The sequence below is a fragment of the Urocampus carinirostris genome, chromosome 1 (assembly GCF_059441175.1).
Source record: "Urocampus carinirostris isolate Australia breed hairy pipefish chromosome 1, RoL_Ucar_1.0, whole genome shotgun sequence".
Classification (NCBI taxonomy): domain Eukaryota; kingdom Metazoa; phylum Chordata; class Actinopteri; order Syngnathiformes; family Syngnathidae; genus Urocampus; species Urocampus carinirostris.
The window spans coordinates 9,337,122-9,360,780 of NC_142349.1; the positions used below are offsets into that span (position 1 = coordinate 9,337,122).

Consider the following 23,659-nt stretch of genomic DNA (forward strand, 5'->3'; position numbering starts at 1 on the left):
TAATATTCATTTTCATTTTATTATTAAAAAAGCAGTATTTGAGTCCACAGTTTTTCCTTTTGTACAGTAAAAAATATTAAATAAACTCCCAAAGTTCTTAGCTGAAAGATAGAGGATGGACTTTATCGGGGGGCTGGAGTGGGGGGACATCCCACACTCCTTTCGAGGCAAGTGGAGGGGGAGGGGGGGTTAAGAGTTCAAGGGAAGCAGCAACTGGGACGAGGCAGACAGAGAATGTTCATATATTTCACGTTCCCCTCATTTCTTTGCAACACAGTTCATTTGGATCAATATTCTCCTTTGAATCAGACAAGGAGAATTGTAAAACAAAAAAAGAAAATGCAAGAGCCCATCCCGTTTATGTTTCACATCCCAGCCGATGTACTGGAGATTACAGGCACACAGGTATGCAGCCCCCCCTCCCAAAAACTCCCACGCTCCACGACGAGTCTTAAGGAAGGAGTGCACACATTCGAGGGAGGGGGCCTGCATGTTCGCTAAGGAGGACGTTTGTCACAAGCTGGCAGGGACGTTGCAACCAATGCGTCATCTTCACATGTCAAACTCACAGCAGACAATTGAAAGAAAACACTGACATCAGAATTTTGCCCTACCAGACACTCAGACACACATGCAACTAAAGATGTGAAAAGTCAACCAAAAATATTATCCCCATTTGATAACAAAAATAGATTTCTATAGCAACATTAGAGCAGTTTTCCGGTACAGAACGCACCCCACCCCCCAAAAAAAACCTAAAATAAATAAAGCGAAACTTAACACATAAAAAAAGATATGCACTTTGTTTGAATTGAGATAATACAATTTTCATTGAGCAAAAACAAAAGACTAAATGGCAGGATACAATTTTAAAATGGTTAATTGCATTTAATTCTTGAATACTTAAACATTTCTTAAAAAGGCTTTTTCCCCTTAAAAAATATTACCTTTCACGCGACACTATTCTGCAAGACGCCGGGGTGCAGCTCCCCTCCTCCTTGGAGACTATGACAGTTGGCAAAAAAATATATTAAACAGCAATAACTTACAATTATTTTTTTCTAATTTATTTAATGACTGCTCGATTTATTGTTCATCTCCCATAGGAAGTTCAGTTTAATGCATCTTTATTGAAAACATTTTAAATAACATTTAATCATGAGTATAAAAAAAGAAAGGCAAAGTCATAAAGATAACACTGTCCTTGAGTGCAGTTTGTGCGAAAGATCCGATTTTTCTTTCTGAGCTCAACTCGATACGTGAGGAAAAGTTCCTACATGATGTCTAAAGGGTTGTGATTAATGTTCTGGCCCAAAGAGTCTTGACTGTTGCCCCCCTGCCCATGGAGAGTCGCCATTCCGCTCAACTGTGATAGCATAGCGTTCTGGTCCGTGCCAAAATTCTCCATCGAGTTCTGCTGTTGCTGCTGGGACGAAGGCTGCTGATGCTGCGGTTGATGCTGCTGCGGTTGCGGGACCCCCATACCCGGGTGGTGCTGGTTGAGGTGGGCTGGGTGGGGGGAGCCTGTTTGCATTTGTGGCGATATGTGATGAGGGGACGGCTGCGGCTGCATGCGCGGCGACGGGCTGGAGTGTGGCGGCTGCGATTGAGGTCGGGGTGAAGGCTGAGGGGAGCGCACCTGGTTGGCTAGGGAGGTCGGTAATGTCTGGTGGGGGTGGGGGGACTGGGCAATCTGCGGGGGCTGCTGGGGGCTCATGGGATTGCTGTGCTGCGCTGGCGAGCCCCCAGCGCCGAGATGATGCTGCTGTTGCTGCAGCAACCTCTGGTGGAGGGCCTGTTGAAGAAGGGCCTGAGAAGGTGGGGGTCCGCTTTGACCTGTAGAAGGGCCCTGGGGCGGCTGCGGGGGTCCTGCCGCGCCCCCGCCGCTGGGTCCTGAATCGCCCCCAGGCAGGCCTGCCATGGCGTTCTGCTGCTGCATCTGTAGATGGTGCTGGTGCTGGAGCCTTTGTTGCAGCGCAGCCGTGACCTGTTGCTGGGCTGTGCCTGGGTAACTTGGACCTTGCTGGCTTTGAGGCTGCTGAGGACCTCCTGGGGGCACCTGTCCCACTGGGGGGGGCTGCATCCCAGGCTGGCCAATATAATTTTGACCCTGCAGGGGCTGTGGCTGCTGAAATTGTCCATGATTGACCCCCATTTGCTGTTGTTGTTGCTGCTGCTGCTGCTGCTGCTGCTGCAGATGTCTCCTCATGAGCAGCTCTCGAAATTGAGGATTGTTCAAATTGGCCATTTGGGACAAACCTCTCCCTCCTCCTTGTTGCTGCTGGAGAGCTGCAACTTGCTGCTGCTGTAAACTACCAAGAACTGGTCTCTGTTGTTGCTGCTGCTGCTGCTGCTGCTGCTGCTGTAACTGTTGCTGCTGTAACTGTTGCTGTAACTGTTGTTGTTGCTGCTGCTGCTGTAGCTGTTGTTGCTGTTGTTGTTGCAGTTGTTGCTGCTGCAATTGTTGCTGCTGCAATTGTTGCTGCTGCAATTGCTGCTGCTGCAATTGCTGCTGCTGCAATTGCTGCTGCTGCAGCTGTTGTGCCATACCAGCCATGTTGCCACCTCCCTGGCCCCCCATTTGCATCCCAGACTGCGCAGCACTGGTTGCGTTCATGTTCATCTGTGGCCCCCCACCTGCCATTACATTACCAGAAGCCGCAACAGAGGCTCCAGGATTGCCCGGGGCCCCCTTATATTTTGAAGCCCTCTGTTTGATGAAAGCTGCCATGAGTTGCGGGTTGGAGCGCAAGATGTTGAGGACCTGCTGCTGCTGGAGCGGCGAACTGGGCGAGCGGAGGGTGCGTAAAAGGTCCTGGAGGGCAGCCTGGGTGATGTTGCCACCCACACCAGGTCCTGGGACACCAGTGGCTCCAGGGCTGCTTCCTCCCATTAGTGCCCCAGTGGTACCCTGGGGCTGCGGCTGCTGGGCCATATTCATCATCGGGGTATGGCTCTGATTTTGCTGCTGCATTTGTTGTTGTTGCTGTTGCGATGCCATAAGAACTTGATGACCCATTTGGTTGATCATTGCCTGCCTCTGCTGGGGTGGCATTCCCTGGCTTGCCCACTGCTGCTGCTGGTTTGGAAGTGGAGTCCCCATTCTCTGCTGTTGAAGTGGAACCTGAGGTGGGATCTGTCCCTGTGGCATGTTTCCTTGCTGTTGTTGTAGCATGGGCGCACCGGAACCAACCATCATCCCGACTGGAGGGTTCTGCTGCTCGATGTGGGCACGGGTTGGATGCATCGCAGCTTGGTTCTGTGGTGGCATGCCCTGGGTTCCCACAGCTGCTCCAGTTGCCGGGTGCCCCATTGGCATTTGTTGACCTTGGGCTTGTTGGTGGTGGGGATGCTGCGGCATCATGCCTGCAGCAGCTTGCCTCTGCAGAGCCATTTTCCTTTGGGCATCGGCCACCCTTTGGATCTTCATTGCGATCTCAACCGCGGCTGGTGGAGGGCCGGAGGGTTGTTGTTGTTGTGGCTGCTGCGGAGGCAGTGGAAGAGCAGGCTGGCCTTGGGGCTGACCCCCGACATTGGCTGGAATGACGGGGCAACCAGGTTGCTGCCGAGGTGGTGTGGCAGATCCGAGAACTGGTTTGCCTTGGGATTGGTGAAGTGGGGAGGAGCCGGGTGGCACACGAGCAAACACGTTGCTGTTGGGGTGTTGGTGCAGTTGCTGATGGTTGCTTCCAGTTCCACTTTGCTGTTGCGGCACTTGCGGGAACATCTGGTGCTGATGTTGAGGTGAGCTCATAATGCCCCCACTGCCTCCTCCACTTGGCATTTGAAACTGATGGTGAAGCTGTTGCTGCTGTGGAGGAATACCGCCTGCCTGTGGATTCAACTGCCCTCCAGCACCGGGACCTAGTCCTTGTTGTTGCACCGGTGGCATACTCTGAGTCGGCGTTTGAGGAGTTGGGGGTTGGGTCCCTACGGATGTGGGCGTATTGGGTGCAGTGAAGCCATTGGTGCCCGGTGACGGCATCCCCATGACGGGCCCTCCCGGTTGAGCCCCAAGAGGCTGTCCTGCCCTTTGCATGCTTGCCATCCTCCGTCGTAGCATCTGTGCCTGCTGGAGGCGGTGTTGGAGTTGCTGCTGGCGGAGCTTTTGCTTAATGTTGAGGCAGAATGGCACGGGACATTTGTTCTCCTGGCAGTGTTTGGCGTGGTAGCAGCACAGTGCAATGAGCTGTTTGCAAATAGGACAGCCACCGTTGGTCTTGCGCTTGCAGCTCTTGGTGTGCTGAACGACACGCTTCATCTTCTGGCATGACGGCAGCGAGCAGTTGGCGTTGCGGCACTGGCAGGCGTGCACCAGTGACTGGATACATCGCTGGATGCTCAAGCGGCGCGAGTCTCCCGGACTTTGGGTGGCTGCCGCCGCCTGGTTGTTGCTGTCGTCGTCTAGCCCCAAACCCAACTTGTCCATTTTATGCTCATGGCCTTTAACGTTATAGCAGGTAATGCACAAGTCGTAGTCCTAGAAGAGAAACAGGAAAGAATACTTTTATTGTCAAAGTTTCAGTGGAAGTACCTTATTTTCCGCACTATAAGAATCACTGGATTATAAGGTGCACCCAAAAAAATAGTCTTTCGTCATTTATTTTTCATACATAAAGTGCATGACATCGAGACTGCAGTAAAAGCTACCTTGTTTATTAGTGTATAAGCGTTGAGCACTTTGAGCACTTACGATATATATTAGTGCAATGATTAAACAGTTGGTAAGTGCCAAACCCAGGTTGTGGGAAGGCTGACACTTTACCACTAGTTATACAGATGACTTATGAGAAAGAATACAATTTTATCTCATTGTAACACTATTTTACTTAGGTGCCAGTAACACTGATTTTCATGTAATCATGCATTTTCTTCTGCATCCTGATTAAACAGGCTCTGCACTTCTTCAACTGTGAGTCAGTAACATTATAGTTTTTTTAGGTCAACGTACATGAAAGAGCTTGTATAATATTTTCGTTTCTTACAACTGATGGTCAATTGGGAAAGTGTCAGCGCTCTCACAGTCCCAACCCGGGTTGGAATCCCGTTGCGTACAATGATTTACGATTTTGGACAGCGATGTTAATAGATCGATCAATCATTGCACAAATACTGTAGTAAACAGTAAAACCTCTTGTAGTAATGCACACCTATGAGTACTGTATTCATTTCCACTCTTATCTTTCATATTCTGCTGTATATATGGCACACTTTCACATTTCTGACCAGTTTGGGGTCTTAAGTGCGCCTTTTAGTCCGGAAAACGCAGTAATTCAAGTTCCCTATGAAACAAAATATTAGGGTTGATAGATACACAAAATTTGTTCTAAAAATGTCTTCTCCATTTTTTTCTTTTTAAAGAAAAACTTAAATTAACCAGCAGGCAAATTGCACTGGTCTTTTAAACTGTATTAAATTAATGGACATTTTATAACTGATTTTCCACCCATGTTTTTGATAATCTAAACCAGGGGTCAGCAACCTTTTCGGTGTGGAGTGCCACTTTCAAATTTCTTTGTAAATCAGTGTGCCACACCAAGAGTAATGACTCGCACAACATTTTTTTTTTTTATATCCAACTGAGCTGTAATTTTACACTAGTCCAAATATACAACATGGATAGGCATTGAAATCGTATAACTGACCTATTTATCAAGCACGATTCTTGTTCATCAATAAACGAAAAAATGAATTTGAGCAACGCATGGAAAGGCCTGTAGACATCCATGACTTCAACTTTTGACCACAAGAATCAACCATTCTTCATCAACAATGAACTACAATCAAAAAACAAGTGATATGGCAGTGTCTGAAATGTCTGCCCAGACGCCCGGGGCGTGCATCTTTCACGTCGAGTGTAAAACATACAAAACGTCTCCGTCCGGTTGGCCGACAACTTTTTCAAGAAAACAAACAAAAGTTTTTTTCCCTTCCAAATCAAACGTTTGCTTTATTCAGTTTTTAAAATCTTTGTTCGGTTTGGAATTTTCGGTCTGTTTGGCAATTTGCATACTCAGCAGCCGATCAGAAGCCTGCATCGAATAACTTCGTGCTTCCGGACTTTCCCGAGCATTTTTAGGTTGTGCATTTGCATATCATTTACCAAAGTAGACGTACAGAGAACACAAGAAAAAGGGAGAAGTGGTTAGGATTTAAGCCAAAACCTCAGCCCCAGAAGATTCAAAAGAAGCTTACAAAATGTATGACGCTACAAAACATAAACGTACATTAAAAGCATCGTGGAAAGAAGAGTTCACATGGCTTGTAGCAGACGACGCAACGCAAACATTTCATGAATGAAGATGAGTAAATACAGGTACATACTGATGGCAGATGGAAAACAGCGATGTCATAAAAATGCAATGAATGTTATAAGTAGATTTATAATAAACTTAATGTTAAAATGTTCTGATTATCAATACTTAGCAACAATGTTTTTTTTTTAACGCAATTAGTTGTCTTATTGCGTTTCAAGTTGGGAAAAATGATGCAGGCAACTTTATGGCTGGGCAGGCAACTTTTCAGAGTTGTCTGCCCTGGTGTCCGGAAACTTTTTGTCATGAGTTTCAGAGACTGGATTTGGACAGCTACCATACCATTCACCAATGAAATCTTATTGAAGAAAATATCAAATGGAAACACACACGCTTCCTGCGAACCCCTCCTCTTGACGTTCAACACTTCTGGCTGACATGGGGATGTGTTTTATTCTTGTTTTTGATTGTCTATTTGTTAGGCAAGCCACCAAACAAAAACTAAGAGCTCAAAAAGAATGCTTCTTTAATATATTTGCATTAAGTAAAAGATTTTCTGTGCTTTGCTATGCAGTGAGCAATGGCGTATTTAGTAGTGACAATGGTTTGCCGTACCTGGACAGCGCGTTTTAATGTCTCCGCCTTGTCAGACTCGTCCTTGAATTCATGTTCATGATTCATTACGTATTGACGTTTAACACTTTATTTACGAGGTACAACGTTTTCGAGGCATAATGCACAAACAGCACGGTCATTTTTTGCACAAAGCCCCAGTCATTTGCCCCGCTGGCTGAAAAGCACGACATTTTTTCGCTGGAGGAGTCGTCATGATTCATTCATTTGTCGCGCGCCTGTGTTTCGTTGGCTGGGTCAGTACACGGATCTCTCTTCCTCTCCTCGGCGCCGCGCAGACACATGCTCACGAACGGAGCAGAGGAAGAGGGGCACGACCGTAAAGCCTCTAAACAACATGGCGAGCAACTGAAAATATCTAAATTTCAGGTAAATGCGCTTAAAAATAAAAATATATTATTTATTTTATTTTTAAGCCATGCCACTGGATAACCCCTCGCGTATCATAGGTTGCCGACCCCTGATCTAAACTTTGTGTAGAACAAAACATGTAAATGAATTCCAATAACTACATTGGCTTTAACCCTTGCAAAAAAAAAATAGACGAAATAAGTGAATGAACAAAAGCTTGTAATCCAGAGGCTAAAGTCTCAATTATTGAACATCTGCCAGGAACAGATGCTTTCAGTGCCTGATTGAGAAACGGCCGCAAAATAGCAGACAAAATTGTTATATTGAATACAGATACATTAAATTAAGGCCAGGTATTACTTCAATATTGATACTTTCTAATCTTTATAAAATATGTTTAGTCTGGTATCACAATATTCCAGGGCCCTTATTTGAGTGCAAAATAAAATAATAAAGACATTATAACAAAAACTCTAGTAAGAACATTGAATAAGATATTCCAAAGTCAATGACAAATTAAAATATGTTCATACTAAGACACTGTGCAATAATGAAGCATTTTCTTTTTAGCATACTTTTTTTAACAAAACCTTTTGTTGGAGGACACACTCTGTTTTTCATTATTTTTAAATATTTTTACATGTTTCTTTGCATTACAGACTTAGTTTTTAAAATCAATGAAAATTATGAACATATTATCGTTATAACTTTAAAATTCAAGATCCTATCAGGCACAATTCTTACCTCACAAACAGTGCAGTGGAAGCGTGTCTCCACGTGGTGTTTACACTCATTGCAGGTGTAGACAAACCGGTCCTGGCTCTGATTATGGAGCTCAACTAACATACACATGGAACTCCACAAGGAACGCCTGAGGGAGCTGAACTCCAAGTGCTTGTCCCTCGCCAGCGTCAGGAAAGCGTCGCGGCCGTCCATTAGGTCGCAGGCCATCAGTGGGTCAGGGTCAGTTATGGGGGGAAGCGAGTTGGCAGTTGGGCCGGCGATGAGCCGGATGACGAAGAAGACCTAAGGATTAGCCAGAACAAGAGGAAATAACTGAGAATATAGGATGAAAGACAAAATCAAATAAAATGTCAATCACAAACCTCCTTATGTTTTTCCATGGTGGCATAAAGTTTCTGGGACAAGTCATTGGACACATTGGGCATTCCCGGCTTCTTTTTGTTCACTCTGCTCATGCTGCTTTTGTTCTTACTTGTCTTTTTATTGTTCTTCTTTTTGGCATTCTTGCTGTCTCCTTTTGTGTCCTAAGAACATGAGAAAGACAATTTCAATGTCATTAGAGCCATTTTCTAGTTTCTTCATCAATTGAACTGCACTTACATCAGTACTCTCGCTACAGGTACTGTTTTCTTCCCTCTTTCTCTCCTCCTCTTCCTGCTCCAGCTCCTTGATACTCTCCTCCAGAACATTGGGCCAGAAGTCGCCCTCAAAGTATGGCAACTCCTTTGCGCTGGTCAGGCGGTCCTCTGTTGCCTGTTTGAAAATATCCTGAGGAAGGAATTGTTTAAAGCTTGATAAAAGAGAAATGAGGGTTTTTTTAAAACGACCTAATCGTGCACACCCAGTTTGGGATAAGTTAAAATATCTTTAAGTCTTAAGTATTACCTTATAGTCATGAACTATACGCTCAGATACAGCCTTGTCTAACATCCTTTTGTACCACTCTTGCAGCCTTTTTGGCTTAGGGATTTTCTGGTCCGGGGGATGGCAATGGAAAATGTAATCGTCACCTTCACTCGGAGGACACGCCCAGATATGACCTGTCGTGTAGCTGAAGGAGGAGATAATTTACAAAAATTTCAGTATCAGCTAAGTGATCTCATCGGTGATGTCGTGCTGCGCTGTCCAAGCTGAACTTACCCAAGCCTCTTAGCATATTCCAGGTAACCAAGCAAGATCTCGTGATAGACGGCAGTCCTGAGGTGTCGAGGTTTAAAGAAGTGAACGCTGTCTAGGTAAGAGATGTACACTCGTCTCTGGTTAGGAGGCGGGCAGTCAGAGCCATACTCTTGAACGTGCATTCCAAAAAAACAAACATCTGTTCCATCAACGTCCTCAAATGCAAATAAGGCCTTCATCCTGTATGGGAAGGACTCAGACATCTCCCCGCTGTCCACAAACCTGGAAAATAAAAGCAAAAATCAGCTGAAAAAGTATATTCAAAACATTTTGATTGACTTCTTTTTACATTATTTCTTTGTTGCAGGACTACTTTAAAAAATTTATTAAAATTTTAAAATTGCTCTACCATGTTGGGAAATCTTAATGGCGTGTGAGTTATATCTAATTATTCAGACCACATAATGGCTCATCAATCCAAATTTTAACGCTTGTTTGTAACTGGTGACTTTTCAGTTTGACACCCCTGGTGTGAAGCTCATCTTCGTGGGTTTTAACAAATATGCCAAACCTACCTGGACTTCATGCCTGGTTTGACTTCAACCACCTTATCAGAGACGTGGACCACACGGATGGTGACCTCGCCAGCTTCCGGGTGATTCTGCCTCCTGATGTAGTCGTTCACTCGTGACTCCAAATAGTTCCCTAGTTTGGTTTGAGGAAGCCCTAGGAAAAAGAAAAATAATTTTCATACAGATCATGGAAAACAAATGTTTCTGTAGGTACAAACTCAAAGTTCTGACCTAATTCCAGGTATGACTATCTCCAAAATTATAACATATCTCAACAAACTTACTTTTAGCTGCATATTTATTCTCTTTCCGTGTTTTATTGGCCATCTTGAGACAGTTGTCACAGACAAAGCTGTATTTAGAGAGGAAGTAAAAAAAGAAGTTGCAGAATTAAGAAATTGAACTATTCAGGATGGTCTAAACTCAAAGCAAGATATATTCACATAAATGGTGTTTGCTCACCCTGAAGGCCAAATGGTCTCATTATGCAGGACACATATCTGGTGCATTTTACGACCACAGTCAGTACATTCCACAAGCCTGAGCAAAGAGGAAAAAAGCAGACAAAATATGGAAGACAATATACGATCAGTTAGGACAGTCAAAATTGATCCATAAACCACTTTTCAAAAGTGACAGTTCTGTGTGTTGAAACATTGCTTTATTCAATTTGAAGAGCCTAACTTAGACTAATTTCAACCAAGGGACAGATATCTTTCTTCTAAGACTGTTAGCTCATAACATCCAAAAATAAGCTAATATTTCATATACTTCAACGGGTACTTACAACTCTGGGTCAAGTGTATCATTTTTCTTTCGCTGAAACTGGTCTTTGTTGATGGACCTGTCGCAGAGAGCAAGAAACAGCATTAAGGGTCTGTCGGTGTCCTTTGAAATTTCAGTTTAACAAGGTCAGAAAATATGTGACAATAGATAACACAGTTCCTGGAGTTTGCCAAGGTCAAAAAGGCAGAGTCAAGAATGCACACAATGGAAATGGTATGCTGAAGTTAAAAAACGATTTCAAAATAAAAATTTTGCCAAGACCAAAAAGCAGGGACACAGTTTTGAATGTAGAAACATCAAATTATGTAACAATTGTAGTTCATGTTGTATGTGTTATAAAAAACAATATTTGACTTCTAAAGCAGTGGTTAGCAACCAACGGGCCGCGGATCAAAACTGGGCTGTGGGTAGTTTGGTACTAGACCACAGATAGAAAACTATTTCCATTATTTATTTTACTGACACCGCTATGTTTACACTGAACTTGAATCCAGACTTTAAGGTGGTATGTTTGAATTAAAATCAGTGTGGCTCGCACGGGCAGGTGTGGTTAGTTTTCGGACGGTGCAACTGTCACGTTGAAAACAAGGATTCCCACCCGCTGAAGAAGAATCAAATCTACCTTAAAACACTTACTTTTAGAAACAAACAAATATACAGTACACTTAAAAGCCCTGTTATTAGGGTCTACCTAAGAAATGTCTGGTTTCCTTAACAATGTTGGGAAGATGAATTTCGCTAATATCCCAGAATGATCAACCAAACTAATGTATTTACTTGTTGACTGTTTCACCCACCCCAACGGACTTTTACCTTTGTCTCATGTAAAATTTACTGCGCAAAGTAATTTCTTCTTTTTTTTTATTTTTATTTTACAATAATGTTCAGGTGTCTCACCTGTGGGGAGCCCCCCACTTCAGCGGGTCGCTTTACGTTATTCGCTCTTTGTGAGTATGCCTTTTTTGTTTGTTTGTTTTTGTTCGGTTCTCTTGGTTCTTTTTTGTTATTTGTTGTTGTGCGTATACTGGGTTGATGTTTTATGTTATATTGTCACCTTGGATGCTGCAACGTCATTTTACGAACTGCAGGAGTTTTATGTTTGTATCCCTATTGACCAAAAAGCCAATTACCGTAAATTCCGGACTATAGAGTGCACCTGATTATAAGCCGCACCCACCACATTTTAAGAGGATAACCGCTTTTGTACTTATACAAGCCGCACCTGTATATAAGAGTGCACCCACGTTAAAACTTGTAACACAGTCACAAAATTAACCCAAACTGTACTTTGAGTCCCACGATTTTAACTAAGCATAAAGTACTTAGTTCAGCAACCACAGCCGGCAAAGTGAACGGTAAATGATACCAGTAGTTAGTATATGATGCAGACCTGCAGAGTCCAAGTCCCGTTAAAAGGATTAATTCAAGGAAAATAAGTGCATATTTCCAAAGGTAAGGGTGGGAAAAATATATATCCACTTTTGTCTGCCGTGTCCACAAACAATCACCTTTACCATCATCCCCCGCGTCTGTTACGCCCCTTCTTTTTATTTGGTCAGTGCAAGACTTATCAGAATAAGTGTCCAAAATAAATACAAATAAATAAATTACAAAAATATACAGTTGCAAATACATATTATACATGGTTACACATATTTACAAAGAAAGACGGTACACCGAGAGAGTTTTCAAAGCTTTAATAATATTATAACTTTCATCCCAAACCGTTTCTGTGAAGGGTAGCAAAACGCTACCAACAACACGTTCGCAATACGGTTAACGGGCCTGTAAAAAAAAAAAAAACATACCATACATGTAGAAACTACGGTAAACCGTTCTCATCTTCCTCCCTATAACTGTCGTCATCAAAGTTGTCCTCCTTTAGCATGGGAAAGAGACTTTTGTCATATAGACGTCGTCCCACGCTCCCTTATTCAAAAACACGCTAGCAACACGCTCGCAAGGTAAAGTAAGTGCAGTAGCTCTGTTTCCTTCTTTAATCGGACTGTTCGATTGCGTTTAGCTTGTAAGCTGCGTCATGTGCCTTGAACTCGAGCGCCGCTGGCGGCTGTTAGAAAAATTACACAAATTGGCCGCATTACTGAATAAGCCGCAGGGTTGAACGTTTGGGAAAAAAGTAGCGGCTTATAGTCCGGAATTTACGGTTAAAAAAAATAAAGCAAAACCAAAAAAAATGTATCAATCCTTGCTTTTGCACTTAGAGCACAATTAGTGTGGAGAATGATCAATTATATCATGCTAAACAAACTTGCCGCTATGGAATAACCATTGGCAACAAAGTTGAAGGATGCACGGATCCCTAAGACCTAGATCAAAAACACATCACCGAAACCACATAACAAGCTTTTCGCTGAGTTGGTTCATTTGGTGAGTTTGTATTTTTTTATTACTTTGCATGTGGATCGACGTGAAGTTTTGTGTTAAAAATTACAATAGCAACCAGAGATTGTCGCCTCACAGTTCAGAGTTCCCAGGTTCAATTCCAGCTAACGGCCTCCTTTTGCGGAGTTTGCATGTTCTGCCCGTGCCCTCAGACACTCCAGTTTCTTCCCACATTAAAACAAAAACCTTAGCTGGGACGGGCCAAGCGCCCCAGCGACCCTCGCTAGGGTAAGCGGTTCAGAAATTAAAAAATGTTATTTTGGTGTGATGTTACGAGGACTTTTAAATGACTACACAGTGGATTTGCCCTTATTATCATTATTAATGTTGTTATCATCATTATCATAATCATTATTTTAGAGAAAAATACAAAAATGTATATGCGACCTTCGGGCCTGGCCAGGAAGATATTATCAGACAATGAACCGGTCTGTGGTAAAGAAAGGGTTGCGGACCACTGTTCTAAAGATGACTTTGGAATTAATATCTCAAAACAATAAATGCAAATAATGATGCCCCATACCTAAATCTTCACCATACTCAAAACAAAATAGAACAGAGGGGAGGAACTCACGTCTGAGGCTGGGAGGGATCATCGCCCAGGGAGACGCTCTCGCCCTGGATTTCGTTGAAACACTTCTCACAGAAGTGGTACCTGTCAGCAAGAAGCCCATATTTTGGTGAACTACACCGTTGGCCATTGGAACAGCCAATCACAGAGAGGGCGCGAAGAAGCAGCCGCCAATCAGGGCAGGGCGGGGCAGGCCAGGGGGCGTGTACACACAGGAGGAGGCAGAGGGCGAGGAAGGTCGTCACCAGCGGACAATCGTGATGCAGGAGTGTGGTGTGGGCGGGTGTTTTGATTTGAGCGCAAATTTTGGAGTGGATGATTGGTCACACCAAAGCACGCCAATGCAGACATCACAAGCGTTAAAAAAAAAGGGAGGGAGAGAAGGGGAGGGAGGGAGGTCATAATGAATATTAAAAAAAGCGAGAAACAAAATTGTTACAGATCAGACAAGGGCAATGGAGGTATTTGGGGGTCGGGGGTGTGGGGGCAAAGTGTGAACAACAACAGAGGACAGAGAGCCAAGGCAAAGCGAGGATTAGCGTCAGACGTTCAGTGGTCAACAACATTTCGGTAGCATGGAAGACCATTAGGGGTTCTCGACAAGCACATGGCTCAGTCTCTCTAACAGGAGAGTGAATGATGATTGAGAAACAAAAAGACCCATCATCCGCTCGCTTTGCTAAAAAGCGAAAACGGTTACCTACCGCCCTGTACCTTCCAGTATTCACGTTTTAAGGAATATTTATGCTCTCTGTGAAGGCAATGAGACAACTACGCCAGATTGAGAATTAGGAGCCCACTCTATGAACAACAACTAAATGATAATTTAAATTAAGAACTACGAAAAACGTGGAAGGGTAGAATTTGAAACCACATTAAAGCTCATTGTCAATTTCTGTTTCGCTGATGATACCAAAGCGTGGATGATAATTTTATTCTGCTTTCTTACATTAAAAAATACAATTCTGTTTTACTATGCTATACACCTGCAAAGGATATTGCTTGAAATTCCACGGTTGTTCATTACTTTGACAATTATTACTCACTGTTAGTTATTTTGACTATTTTACACGGTTTACATGATTGTCACTAGTACATTTTTTAAAAAAAAGAATGGGCTCTGGAGAGGACCTATAGAACAGATTGGAATTTCGCATCTTAAGGGTTTTTGTAATGTCGTTCCCTGTTCTCCTTGCAAGTTTAAAATTATTGATGTTTTCTCTCCTTATTTTGACTATAAAATTATTCATCCGGAAGAAGCACAAAAAAACTTGAGCATTATTAGCATTTGTGCTTTTACTCCAATGAGCAGACAGCACTAACCTGTTCTGGTAGCTAAAATAAGCAGCATCACGCTGGATGGTACATAGTTGCTTTCCATAGCAGCAAAGAGTTTGGGGGGAAAACTCAAACTGGAAGAAAAAAAGACCAAACAAAAGATGATTTCTTCAACTTTTCTCTATTTTCTTTTTTCAATGTCCTTACCTTCCTTCCACAGCAATATCCCAGGCTCTGCATGACAGGATCGATCTCTGTCTCAAACACCTCGGCCAGCTTGGAGCAATACTTGTACACTCGGGATGTTTTGCGGTTGTACAACCAGGCGTTGTTGAACATCAGCCAGACGTCCTCCACATACTGCCACGGCTCTTGGTACTGCCCTGTATCCAGTTTGCGCTTGATGGTGGACAAGTCCATGGGGTTCTTCACGATGTCGAAGTAGTCCTGGTTCGGAAAGGCCCGTCGTCCGGATTCATGAATGGAGTCGAGGCAAAAAGGGTGGAAAATGAGGAGGCGTAAAGGAGGGTGAAGAGAGAGAGCACATCCAGGAGGCCAAGAAGAGGATCAAGAGCGCCATCGTCAGCGACGAAAGGCGTTGCAGTTGGACCAGAGGAGGGAGAGAAGAGGGTGCAGGGGGACAATGTTGTTGAGCACTGCAGAAAAGAGGGTTTGTGTGCAAACAGAGAGACATGACAACTTGGGCCCGCTAGCTCTCCGCTTTGCACCTTGGCAAATACATTTCGGCCATGCAACTGCTAATTTATATATCCGGGTTAGCTGTGAAAAGTATTTTATTCAAAGCACTACTTACAAAACATTGAAAACAAAGGTATGAGAAAATGTTGCATTAATTTTAAAAGTTAACTCAATTTGAATGTTGAACATTTTTACTTTCAATTATCAAACAAAATCCATGTTTGATACTATTTGCCCAACTTGCGCTTTTCCAAAAGGGAACTGAACCACAAAAACACCAAAAGACTGCAAACACTTGATTTGAATGGCCGCCTATCATAGTTTTCTTCGACAAAAAGGCAAGCCGTGGGGGGATTTTCGTTTATTAATATCGTAAGGACATAATACCGGTATGTTTACCGGTAAAAGGTTTAGTGCAATCTATGTTGTTCCTGATAATGGGGCGGCAGTAGCTCAGGAGGTAGAGCGCTCGTCTTGGGATCAAAGGATTCCAGTTCGAATCCCGGCTCGTCGGTGATACATGTCGAAGTGTCCTTGGGTAAGACACTGAACCCCTAATACCCCCAATAAGCAGGTTAGCGTCTTACATGGCTGCAATACAAGGCCGCTATTGGGAAATGTGGAGCACATTGTAAAGCGCTTTGGGAAGTCATCGACTTGAAAAGCGCTATATAAATGCAGATCATTTCATTTCATAATGCACACAAACTTTACGCAACATTTTTTCCCAAAGAAACCCATCTTATGTTCTTCTAAATGGTTTGAATTAAAACAAACTATTTTGCTTCGAGCCCAAGCAGTTTAACTGGGTGCAAAACTAAGAACTGTACCGGGCAAATGGCAAAAAGCAGACAAAGTTTTAAGCAACATGATGATTGGCATTAAGAGCGCCAGCAGCATGAGATTAAGGTGGCACAAGTCAAGCCAAATGTGCTGAGGTGAGGCAAATATAAACGAACATAAGCTCTTTCGGAGACTGCCAATCAGATTTAGTTTTTCGTAAGGAGATGAAACTATATTTATAGATGCTAACAAGATTATAGGTTTCTAAGGAAAAAAAAAACACTTAAACTAAACAATTTCATCTCCCTAGTGAAACAACTTGATTGCACAAACAGTTAACATGCGTTCCTAATTTTATTATCACTATGTAATGTTGGAAAGATTACCAAATTAAAATGAAATGTATATACTAATAGCAATCCAACCCGAGAGGCAGTTCTATAAGGTCTAATAATGTCAGCCAGCCGATCCTGCTAATATATATTATGTAATTCATCATGAAACAATTTGTGGCAGGACAGGCACAAAACCCCAACTCAATTTGATCAATTATTGCCCCTCCTCCACACACTGCCTCCTTGTACTAACACACTGCTAATGGTGAGGAACTGAACTAGAAATGGAGCAATGGAACACAAGAATGACCAACACATTTTACGATTCACAAAAGCTAAAAAAAAAATAAAAATACTTTCAACATGAAAAAAGTAAATAGATGAATGAGATAAACAAAAGCAATTGTCTAATAAACAATTAAAAATGTGGTATTGTGTGCCAGCGAGGATACTGAATATTTGAAAAGGATGCATTTTTTTTTCTTAGCCAACTAATGTTCATAAGATTAATTGCTTTGGCTTATAGATGTGTTAATATTCGGACTAAGAGACAGCGACAAACATCCAAATCTCTTCTGCCTAATATTTGACATGCAATGGATATAACAAACCAAGCTAGGACGTTTACAAAGATTTAACAAAATTTAAATATTCAAAGGCAATATCAAAGATGAAAGGATGATAGAAAGTTATAAAGATGAATATGACAAAAAATAAAAAGAGTTGAAGCAAAATGGCAGCCAGTGCAGTCCCTTACCAGGTTAGTTTTGTTACTAGTTCGAATACGTACGGGTATTCCCAGTAACTGGGGGTCCACCGGCTGACGGAAGGGAAGGGACTCCGGGTCCTGCCGGTACAAAGCCTCCAGGGTGGGCATCATAGCCTGACGGAGCTCTTCTGGCTTAAAGGCTGCATCAAAGAGAACAAAGCAAATATCACAAGGGAGGCACAAAAGAAGAATAAAGGATCACCTTAAATATCAAAGGATAAAAGCCTACCTTTTCTGACAAGTAACCTGAACGTTCATATAATTATTTCATACAGTAAAAGTGGGACCATTCACCATTTTACAATTTGAGTTAATCCTTTTTACTTTACGAGCGACTATTAGTGAGCTTGATACCAAACCCGGTTTGGTATCAAATGAAAGTACAAGAAATGAGCTTTAAAATGATACTATAGTCAAAGCTTTATAATAAACTTGTTTGGAGATGTGGCCATTTGAATCACAGTCTTCCATCCACCTTTTGCTGATCAAAAACCTGAGATGATCACGTTTAAAGTTTTCTTTGGGGTGTGATGTCATTCAAATGTTTTACTGTTATAATGATACTCTAATTTTAACAAAGGCATTTGTACACAAGAAAAAAAGAATTAGACAAGAATGAAAGATATATTAGCACATATTTATTTAAAAAGTAATTTAAAGAACTTTAATTTTGTTTTCTAAATTCAGAAATATTTGACTTTAATTGCTGTTTTTGTTGCTTTCCCTATTTACAGTGGCTTGCAAAACACATTTCAGACTTCAAACATTAAGATGTAAAACTAATTTCTTGTAAACAATAAGTAGGACACAATCATGAAGTGGAACACACTTTATTGGATATTTTAAACTTTTTTTAACAAATAAAATACTAAAATGTGGGTGTGCAAAATTATTCAGCCCCATTGAGTTAATACTTTGTAGCGCCACCTTTTGCTGCGATTACAGCTGCAAGTCGCTTGGGGTATGTCTTTATCAGTTTTGCACATCGAGAAACTGATATTTTTGCCCATTCCTCAGCTCGACAACAGCTCGAGCTCAGTGAGGTTGGATGGAAAGCATTTGTGAACAGCAGTTTTCAGTTCTTTCCACAGATTCTCAATTGGATGGAGGTCTGGACTTTGACTTGGCCATTCCAACACCTTGATATGTTTTTTGGTGAACCATTCCATTGTAACTTTTATTCTATGTTTTGGATAATTTTCTTGCTGGAATCTCCGTCCCAGTCTCAGGTCTTTTGCGGACGACATCAGACTTTCTTCCAGAATGATCCTGGCTCCATCCATCTTACCTGTCCCTGCTGATGAAAAGCAGGCCCAAACCATGATGCTGCCACCACAATGTTTGACTGTGGAGATGGTGTCTATAGAGAGTGATGAGCTGTGCTGCTTTTATCCCAAACATAACGTCTTGCATTGTTTCAAAAAGGTGGATTTTGGTCTCATCTGACCAGAGCACCTTCTTCCACATGTTTGGTGTGTCTCCCAGGTGGCTTGTGGCAAACTTTAAACTACACTTTTTATGGATAGCTTTAAGAAATGGCTTCCTTCTTGCCACTCTTCCATAAAGGCCAGATTTGTGCAGTATATGACTGTTTGTTGTCCGATGGACAGATTCTCCCACCTGTAGACCTCTGCAGTTCATCCAGAGTGATCATGGGCCGCTTGGCTGCATCTCTGATCAGTTTTCTCCTTGTAAAAACTGAAAGTTTAGGGGGACGGCCCGATCTTGGTAGATTTGCAGTGGTCTGATACTCCTTCCATTTCAATATTATCGCTTGCACAGTGCTCCTTGGGATGTTTGAAGCTTGGGAAATCTTTTTGTATACAAATCCAGCTTTAAACATCTCCACAACAGTATCTTGGACCTGCCTGGTGTGTTCCTCGTTCTTCGTGATGCTCTCTGTGCTTTAAACTGACCTCTGAGATTATCACAGGGCAGATGCAGTTATACAGAGACTTGATTACACCCAGGTGGATTCCATTGATGATTGTTAGTCATTTAGATCAACATTGAATATTTCAGAGATCCTCACTGAAACTCTGGACAGAGTTTGCTGCATTGAAAGTAAAGGGGCTGAATAATTTTGCACACCCACTTTTTTGTTTTTATTTGTTAAAAAAGTTTAAAATTTTCAATAAAGTGTGTTCCATCATGATTCTGTCCCACTTATTGTTGAAAGAAATTACAGTTTTATATCTTGATGTTTGAAGTCTGAAATGTGGCAAAGGGTCACAAAGTTCAAGGGGGCCAAATAGGCTTGCAAGCCACTGTATGTGGATTATAAAACTGGATGAAAAGTGAAAATTTAGTTTTTAACAAAAAAAAGAAGTTTTTCTCAGTTCTCTAGCTCAAAATAGAACTTTGCATCTTTATACTTATTTCGGCAAAGATGGTTACATTTCATTATTAGTGCAGCTCTGTGTGTTTGCTTGCTCCCTTGATGCAATTTATGCCCAAATTGTCCTTCTGCGGTGGCATCACCATAACCCCAAAAGAATATTGTAATGCCCCTCGATGTGATCATTGATGCACTTAGTCGCTGACTAAATCTTGTTGCTAATTTAAAAAACAAGCCATAGAAACATTCACATAAGAGCTACTGTTGGTTGTAGCTAACACCGTTCACGTACAAATACAGACGGACATCAGAGCACAAAACGGCCGCATATGGCATCTCCTCCCTCCCTTGCGACACGTCTTATCTTAAAGGGTCCATGCTTGAACAAAAACAACCGCAACAGAAATGACATTACACAGTCTTCCCCTTTATGAACCTCCTCGCTTAGAGGGGTAAACCACCTCGGTATTTGCCTCAGTCTCTGGGGTCGGCCCTGGGATTGGCCAAGTCCATCTCGGGGTAGTGAACTCAGCCCAATCAATCATTGATCGATCAATCGATCGATCGATGTCGGGTGGAGTGTGGCACAGGTGGTGCTGATCGTGAGTCCGTCCTGTGCGAGCAAACTCTACCAGATCTTCCGTTGATTGCTGTAATTCATAACTGGCGCTTCCCCCGCAGACTTGCCACTTCTAAAATTGAACTGTTGACTGTCCGCTGAGAGGCTGAAATCAATTTCACACACTGACCCCTTGGCAGGATGGGCAACCTAGCTCTCAAATCCACCACGATATATGCAGCTTTCAAAAAGTCTCGGCACACATTAAGCACCTAGGCTGAATGATTGGTTGTTAGGTCTACTATGGTGAACACAAATGTCTTTCTTCCTCTCATCAGAGATGTTTTGTCGGCCAAAGTCCTCAGTTCTGTGAAGACGGTTCCCGCTGGAATCATGTCAGGTCTCACGATCGTGGCTGAAGACCCAGTGTCCACGAGTGCTGTGCAGGAAACACCCCCCATCTGCAAGAGAACAAGGCTGGGGTCCCCCACGTCTGTCCAGCCCACCATTAAAACATTTTCCTTCTGGACGTGCAAGTCAATGTACACAGCTTCTCCGTGTGCAGGTTGCATTTCCTGATAAATTGGAAGGGTCTGCGTAGTTTGCTCTGCATGGACACTTTTTGTTTCCCCGCTGTCTCGCCATCCCTGGGCAGCGGCGAAGCAGGTGACCTGGTTGTCCTCAGACGACAGCAGGGCGTGCTTTAGGGTCATTCCCCTCCTGTTGTGCTGTACGGGTCTTGATTGGACACAGGAGCTCCTCTCTTTGCGCCACCGAAATGGAGTAAGTGGTTGTCTGTAGCGCCCCCTTGGCTGTAATCTCCATGGCAAGATAAAGTGCCTCTCCCAGGGCTACTGATGAAGCGAGCTAAACGTGCAGCCGCATGTAATACTGCCTGGGAGCTTGAAATACAGGTGTTATGGTGAAACCTGACGCGGGCATGTCAATCACACACTCCGTGGGTTCTCCTTTTATAACCCGCCGTGTGCTGTTGAGTGAGTAGGCGTGTATAATTGCATGATTACCAGGCGAGCGACAGCAAATCCAATATTTCTGACACCAATGTAATGCCCCTCAATGTGATCAACAATGCACTCAGTCGTCGTTTTTATCTCGCCGCAAATTACAAAATAAAATAAACAAGCGGTATAAACATTCACACAAGAGCTACTGTTTGTTGCAACTCACACTGTTCATGTGAACACACTTCAAAGCACAAAACGTCCGCATCTGTCACCTCCCCCCTCCCATGAGACATGTCCTATCTTAAAGGTTCCATGTGTGAACACAAACAACATCAACAAAAGTACCTTAGATATTAGGTATTTGGACTTACTTATTTTCTTGCTCTGAGTGCTTGCTGGGGAGCTCACGGAAGCCTTATCTTGTTCCTTGGGTTCTTTCTTTACTTCTGGCTTTTTGTCTTCCCCTATTTCCGCAGACGAAGACGCAGACGATATTGATGTATCCATAGCCTCTGCTTTACACCCATCTTCTGATGGAGTCTCTTTCTTTATCTGGGATAAAAACCCAATTTAGACTTTTTGTGGAAGAAAATGATAAAAACTCACTCAGCCGCACTTTGACTAAAAATAAACAAACCATTTTAGGGGTTGCATGATATAATAAAAAATATATCATCAGCACAGTAATGTAACATGCATTAGAAACATTGCAAAGACGTGTGATATAAACATAAGGAACTCAAGTTATTTTTTTCCTGACTTGGACTACTCAGGTGCAAGTGTATATTGCGGTGTGTAGAGTAATTCCTCAAAACTAAACTTGACGAGAAAGTTTTACATCCATTTCCAAAATAAAAGTTATTTGGACAATAAAGATGTGTTTTTTCTTTAGGTGCTGTATGTTTTGAATATAATAATAATGATCAGAACAATCTAGCACCAGTTTCTATTTTAAAGCATTACGTTTGTGTTTTTTAAAAGACAGTATTATCTGCCTTACCTCAACCTTCTCTTCTGTTTTATTGTCAGGCTCTATTTTGCCAGTCTTCCCACAGGACTTGCCCTCTTCTTCGAGTTGAGCCCCTTCTTCCTCTTTTTTCTCCTGTTTTTTCTCAACCTTCTTGCAATCCTCTTGGATTGGAAGGGGACCATCCTGTGGGCCAAGTTGGGAACTTGGATTGGTAACACTGCTGACTGAGTCTGGTGATGATTCCTGACCATCCGCTGTTGCTGGCAGCTTTGGAGACATCTGATATTATCAGAAATACGAAAAAGGGTCAATATTTAACAATAGCCCTTTTAAAGGGGAGTATAAATATTGAAATCTACTCACTGGAGTTGGTGGCAGCTGTACTGGCACATGTGCATTCTGAATGGGCACCAAAGAAGCCTGATCTGCTGGGGGTCCTGAGGTAGTAGTGCCCCCAAGAGTCTGTTGTGAAGGCTGATGAGCCTTCTCAGAGCTCTCCGCCTGCCCTGGTAGCTGTGCTGACTGAGATGCTTGTTGCTGATTCTGAGGAGGCAGCTGGGGTGTACTCGGGGTCTGTGGCTGAGGCGTTTGCGAACGAGGTATCATGGGAGTTGTCTGATGAGGTTGAGGCGTTAAACTGCGTGCTGGTGAGGGAGAGTTTGTCCGGATAGGTGCGCATTGAGGAAATGTACTGGGTTGGTTGGACGTGGAAGATGGAGGCATGTTCGACAGAGGCCCTGAGGCGCAAACACCACCAGTTGCCAAGAAGCCAACAGAGGCTGCAGAACTTGGGGCAGTCGTGGCAGACTGACCTGAAGGGCTGCTGGATGGTAGAGAAGGTGGAGTGGGTATCCGGTTCTGCTGCAAAGGAAACAAAAATGAAGACAAGGATCTGACAAAAACCTTCAATCATCACCTCGTCATTGCTATTAATATGATTGGATCTCTTGGTATGGTTACATTAACTATGTCCCTGTGTCTTTACCAGCGGTACAGGAGCCTGTGATCCTGGCTGGTTCACGCCAACAGGAACGGGAATCACCGCAGGACTGGACCCAGGAAACTGGTTTTGTGGGAGGTATGGATTCTGTAATTGTGTCGAATTTGGCTGAGCCATCCTTGCTGATCCGACACCCATCTTAAAAGGAGACAATGAAAGTGATTAAATTCAGTCAGAGTTACTACTTATTCCCTTTTTCATATTGATTGCTTTATTGATTCCCTTTCAGCAGTTTCATCCACATTAATCAAAAAAGAAATTGTAATTAAGCATTTTTTTCACTGTACTAATTTGGTGCCGCACCGTGACAAACCATACTGCCTACTTTGTTTTTCCAGTACATGGCAGGCGCCAACCAAAGTGGGTCGGGATCGTTTTCCTTTTTGTTTTGGACTCCTGCATCAAATAAATGCAAATACGAGCCATGTGTAATGTGTCTTTATTGCCAATGTATGTTTAATTGTCTACATTAAACAATATGATATACATTTGACTATTTTCTTTTTTTTTTCCAAAGTGATCACGATTAA

The 23,659-nt window shown here is 42.8% G+C and overlaps 1 protein-coding gene across 7 annotated transcripts in view; it reads right to left on the minus strand.

The window, feature by feature from the left end:
- The window catches only part of ep300b (EP300 lysine acetyltransferase b), a 34,146-nt gene continuing 10,487 nt past the window's right edge, over positions 1-23,659 (minus strand). The window contains exons 13-31 of one of the 7 annotated variants that reach the window (XM_088324452.1): positions 23,115-23,267; positions 22,942-22,987; positions 22,493-22,866; positions 22,160-22,408; positions 21,531-21,711; positions 17,286-17,437; positions 14,919-15,158; positions 14,757-14,845; positions 13,437-13,547; positions 10,461-10,517; positions 10,136-10,213; positions 9,958-10,025; positions 9,677-9,827; positions 9,123-9,383; positions 8,868-9,033; positions 8,583-8,750; positions 8,345-8,506; positions 7,983-8,264; positions 1-4,480 (exon numbers count right to left, since the gene is read on the minus strand). In XM_088324452.1, coding sequence (XP_088180578.1) covers positions 1,274-4,480; positions 7,983-8,264; positions 8,345-8,506; positions 8,583-8,750; positions 8,868-9,033; positions 9,123-9,383; positions 9,677-9,827; positions 9,958-10,025; positions 10,136-10,213; positions 10,461-10,517; positions 13,437-13,547; positions 14,757-14,845; positions 14,919-15,158; positions 17,286-17,437; positions 21,531-21,711; positions 22,160-22,408; positions 22,493-22,866; positions 22,942-22,987; positions 23,115-23,267 — 6,195 coding nt within the window. In that variant the 3' untranslated portion in view covers positions 1-1,273. Of the gene's footprint in view, positions 4,481-7,982; positions 8,265-8,344; positions 8,507-8,582; positions 8,751-8,867; positions 9,034-9,122; positions 9,384-9,676; positions 9,828-9,957; positions 10,026-10,135; positions 10,214-10,460; positions 10,518-13,436; positions 13,548-14,756; positions 14,846-14,918; positions 15,159-17,285; positions 17,438-21,530; positions 21,712-22,159; positions 22,409-22,492; positions 22,991-23,114; positions 23,268-23,659 lie in introns of all 7 variants that reach the window. The other 6 variants (XM_088324392.1, XM_088324233.1, XM_088324391.1 and 3 more) reach the window with 6 other exon arrangements.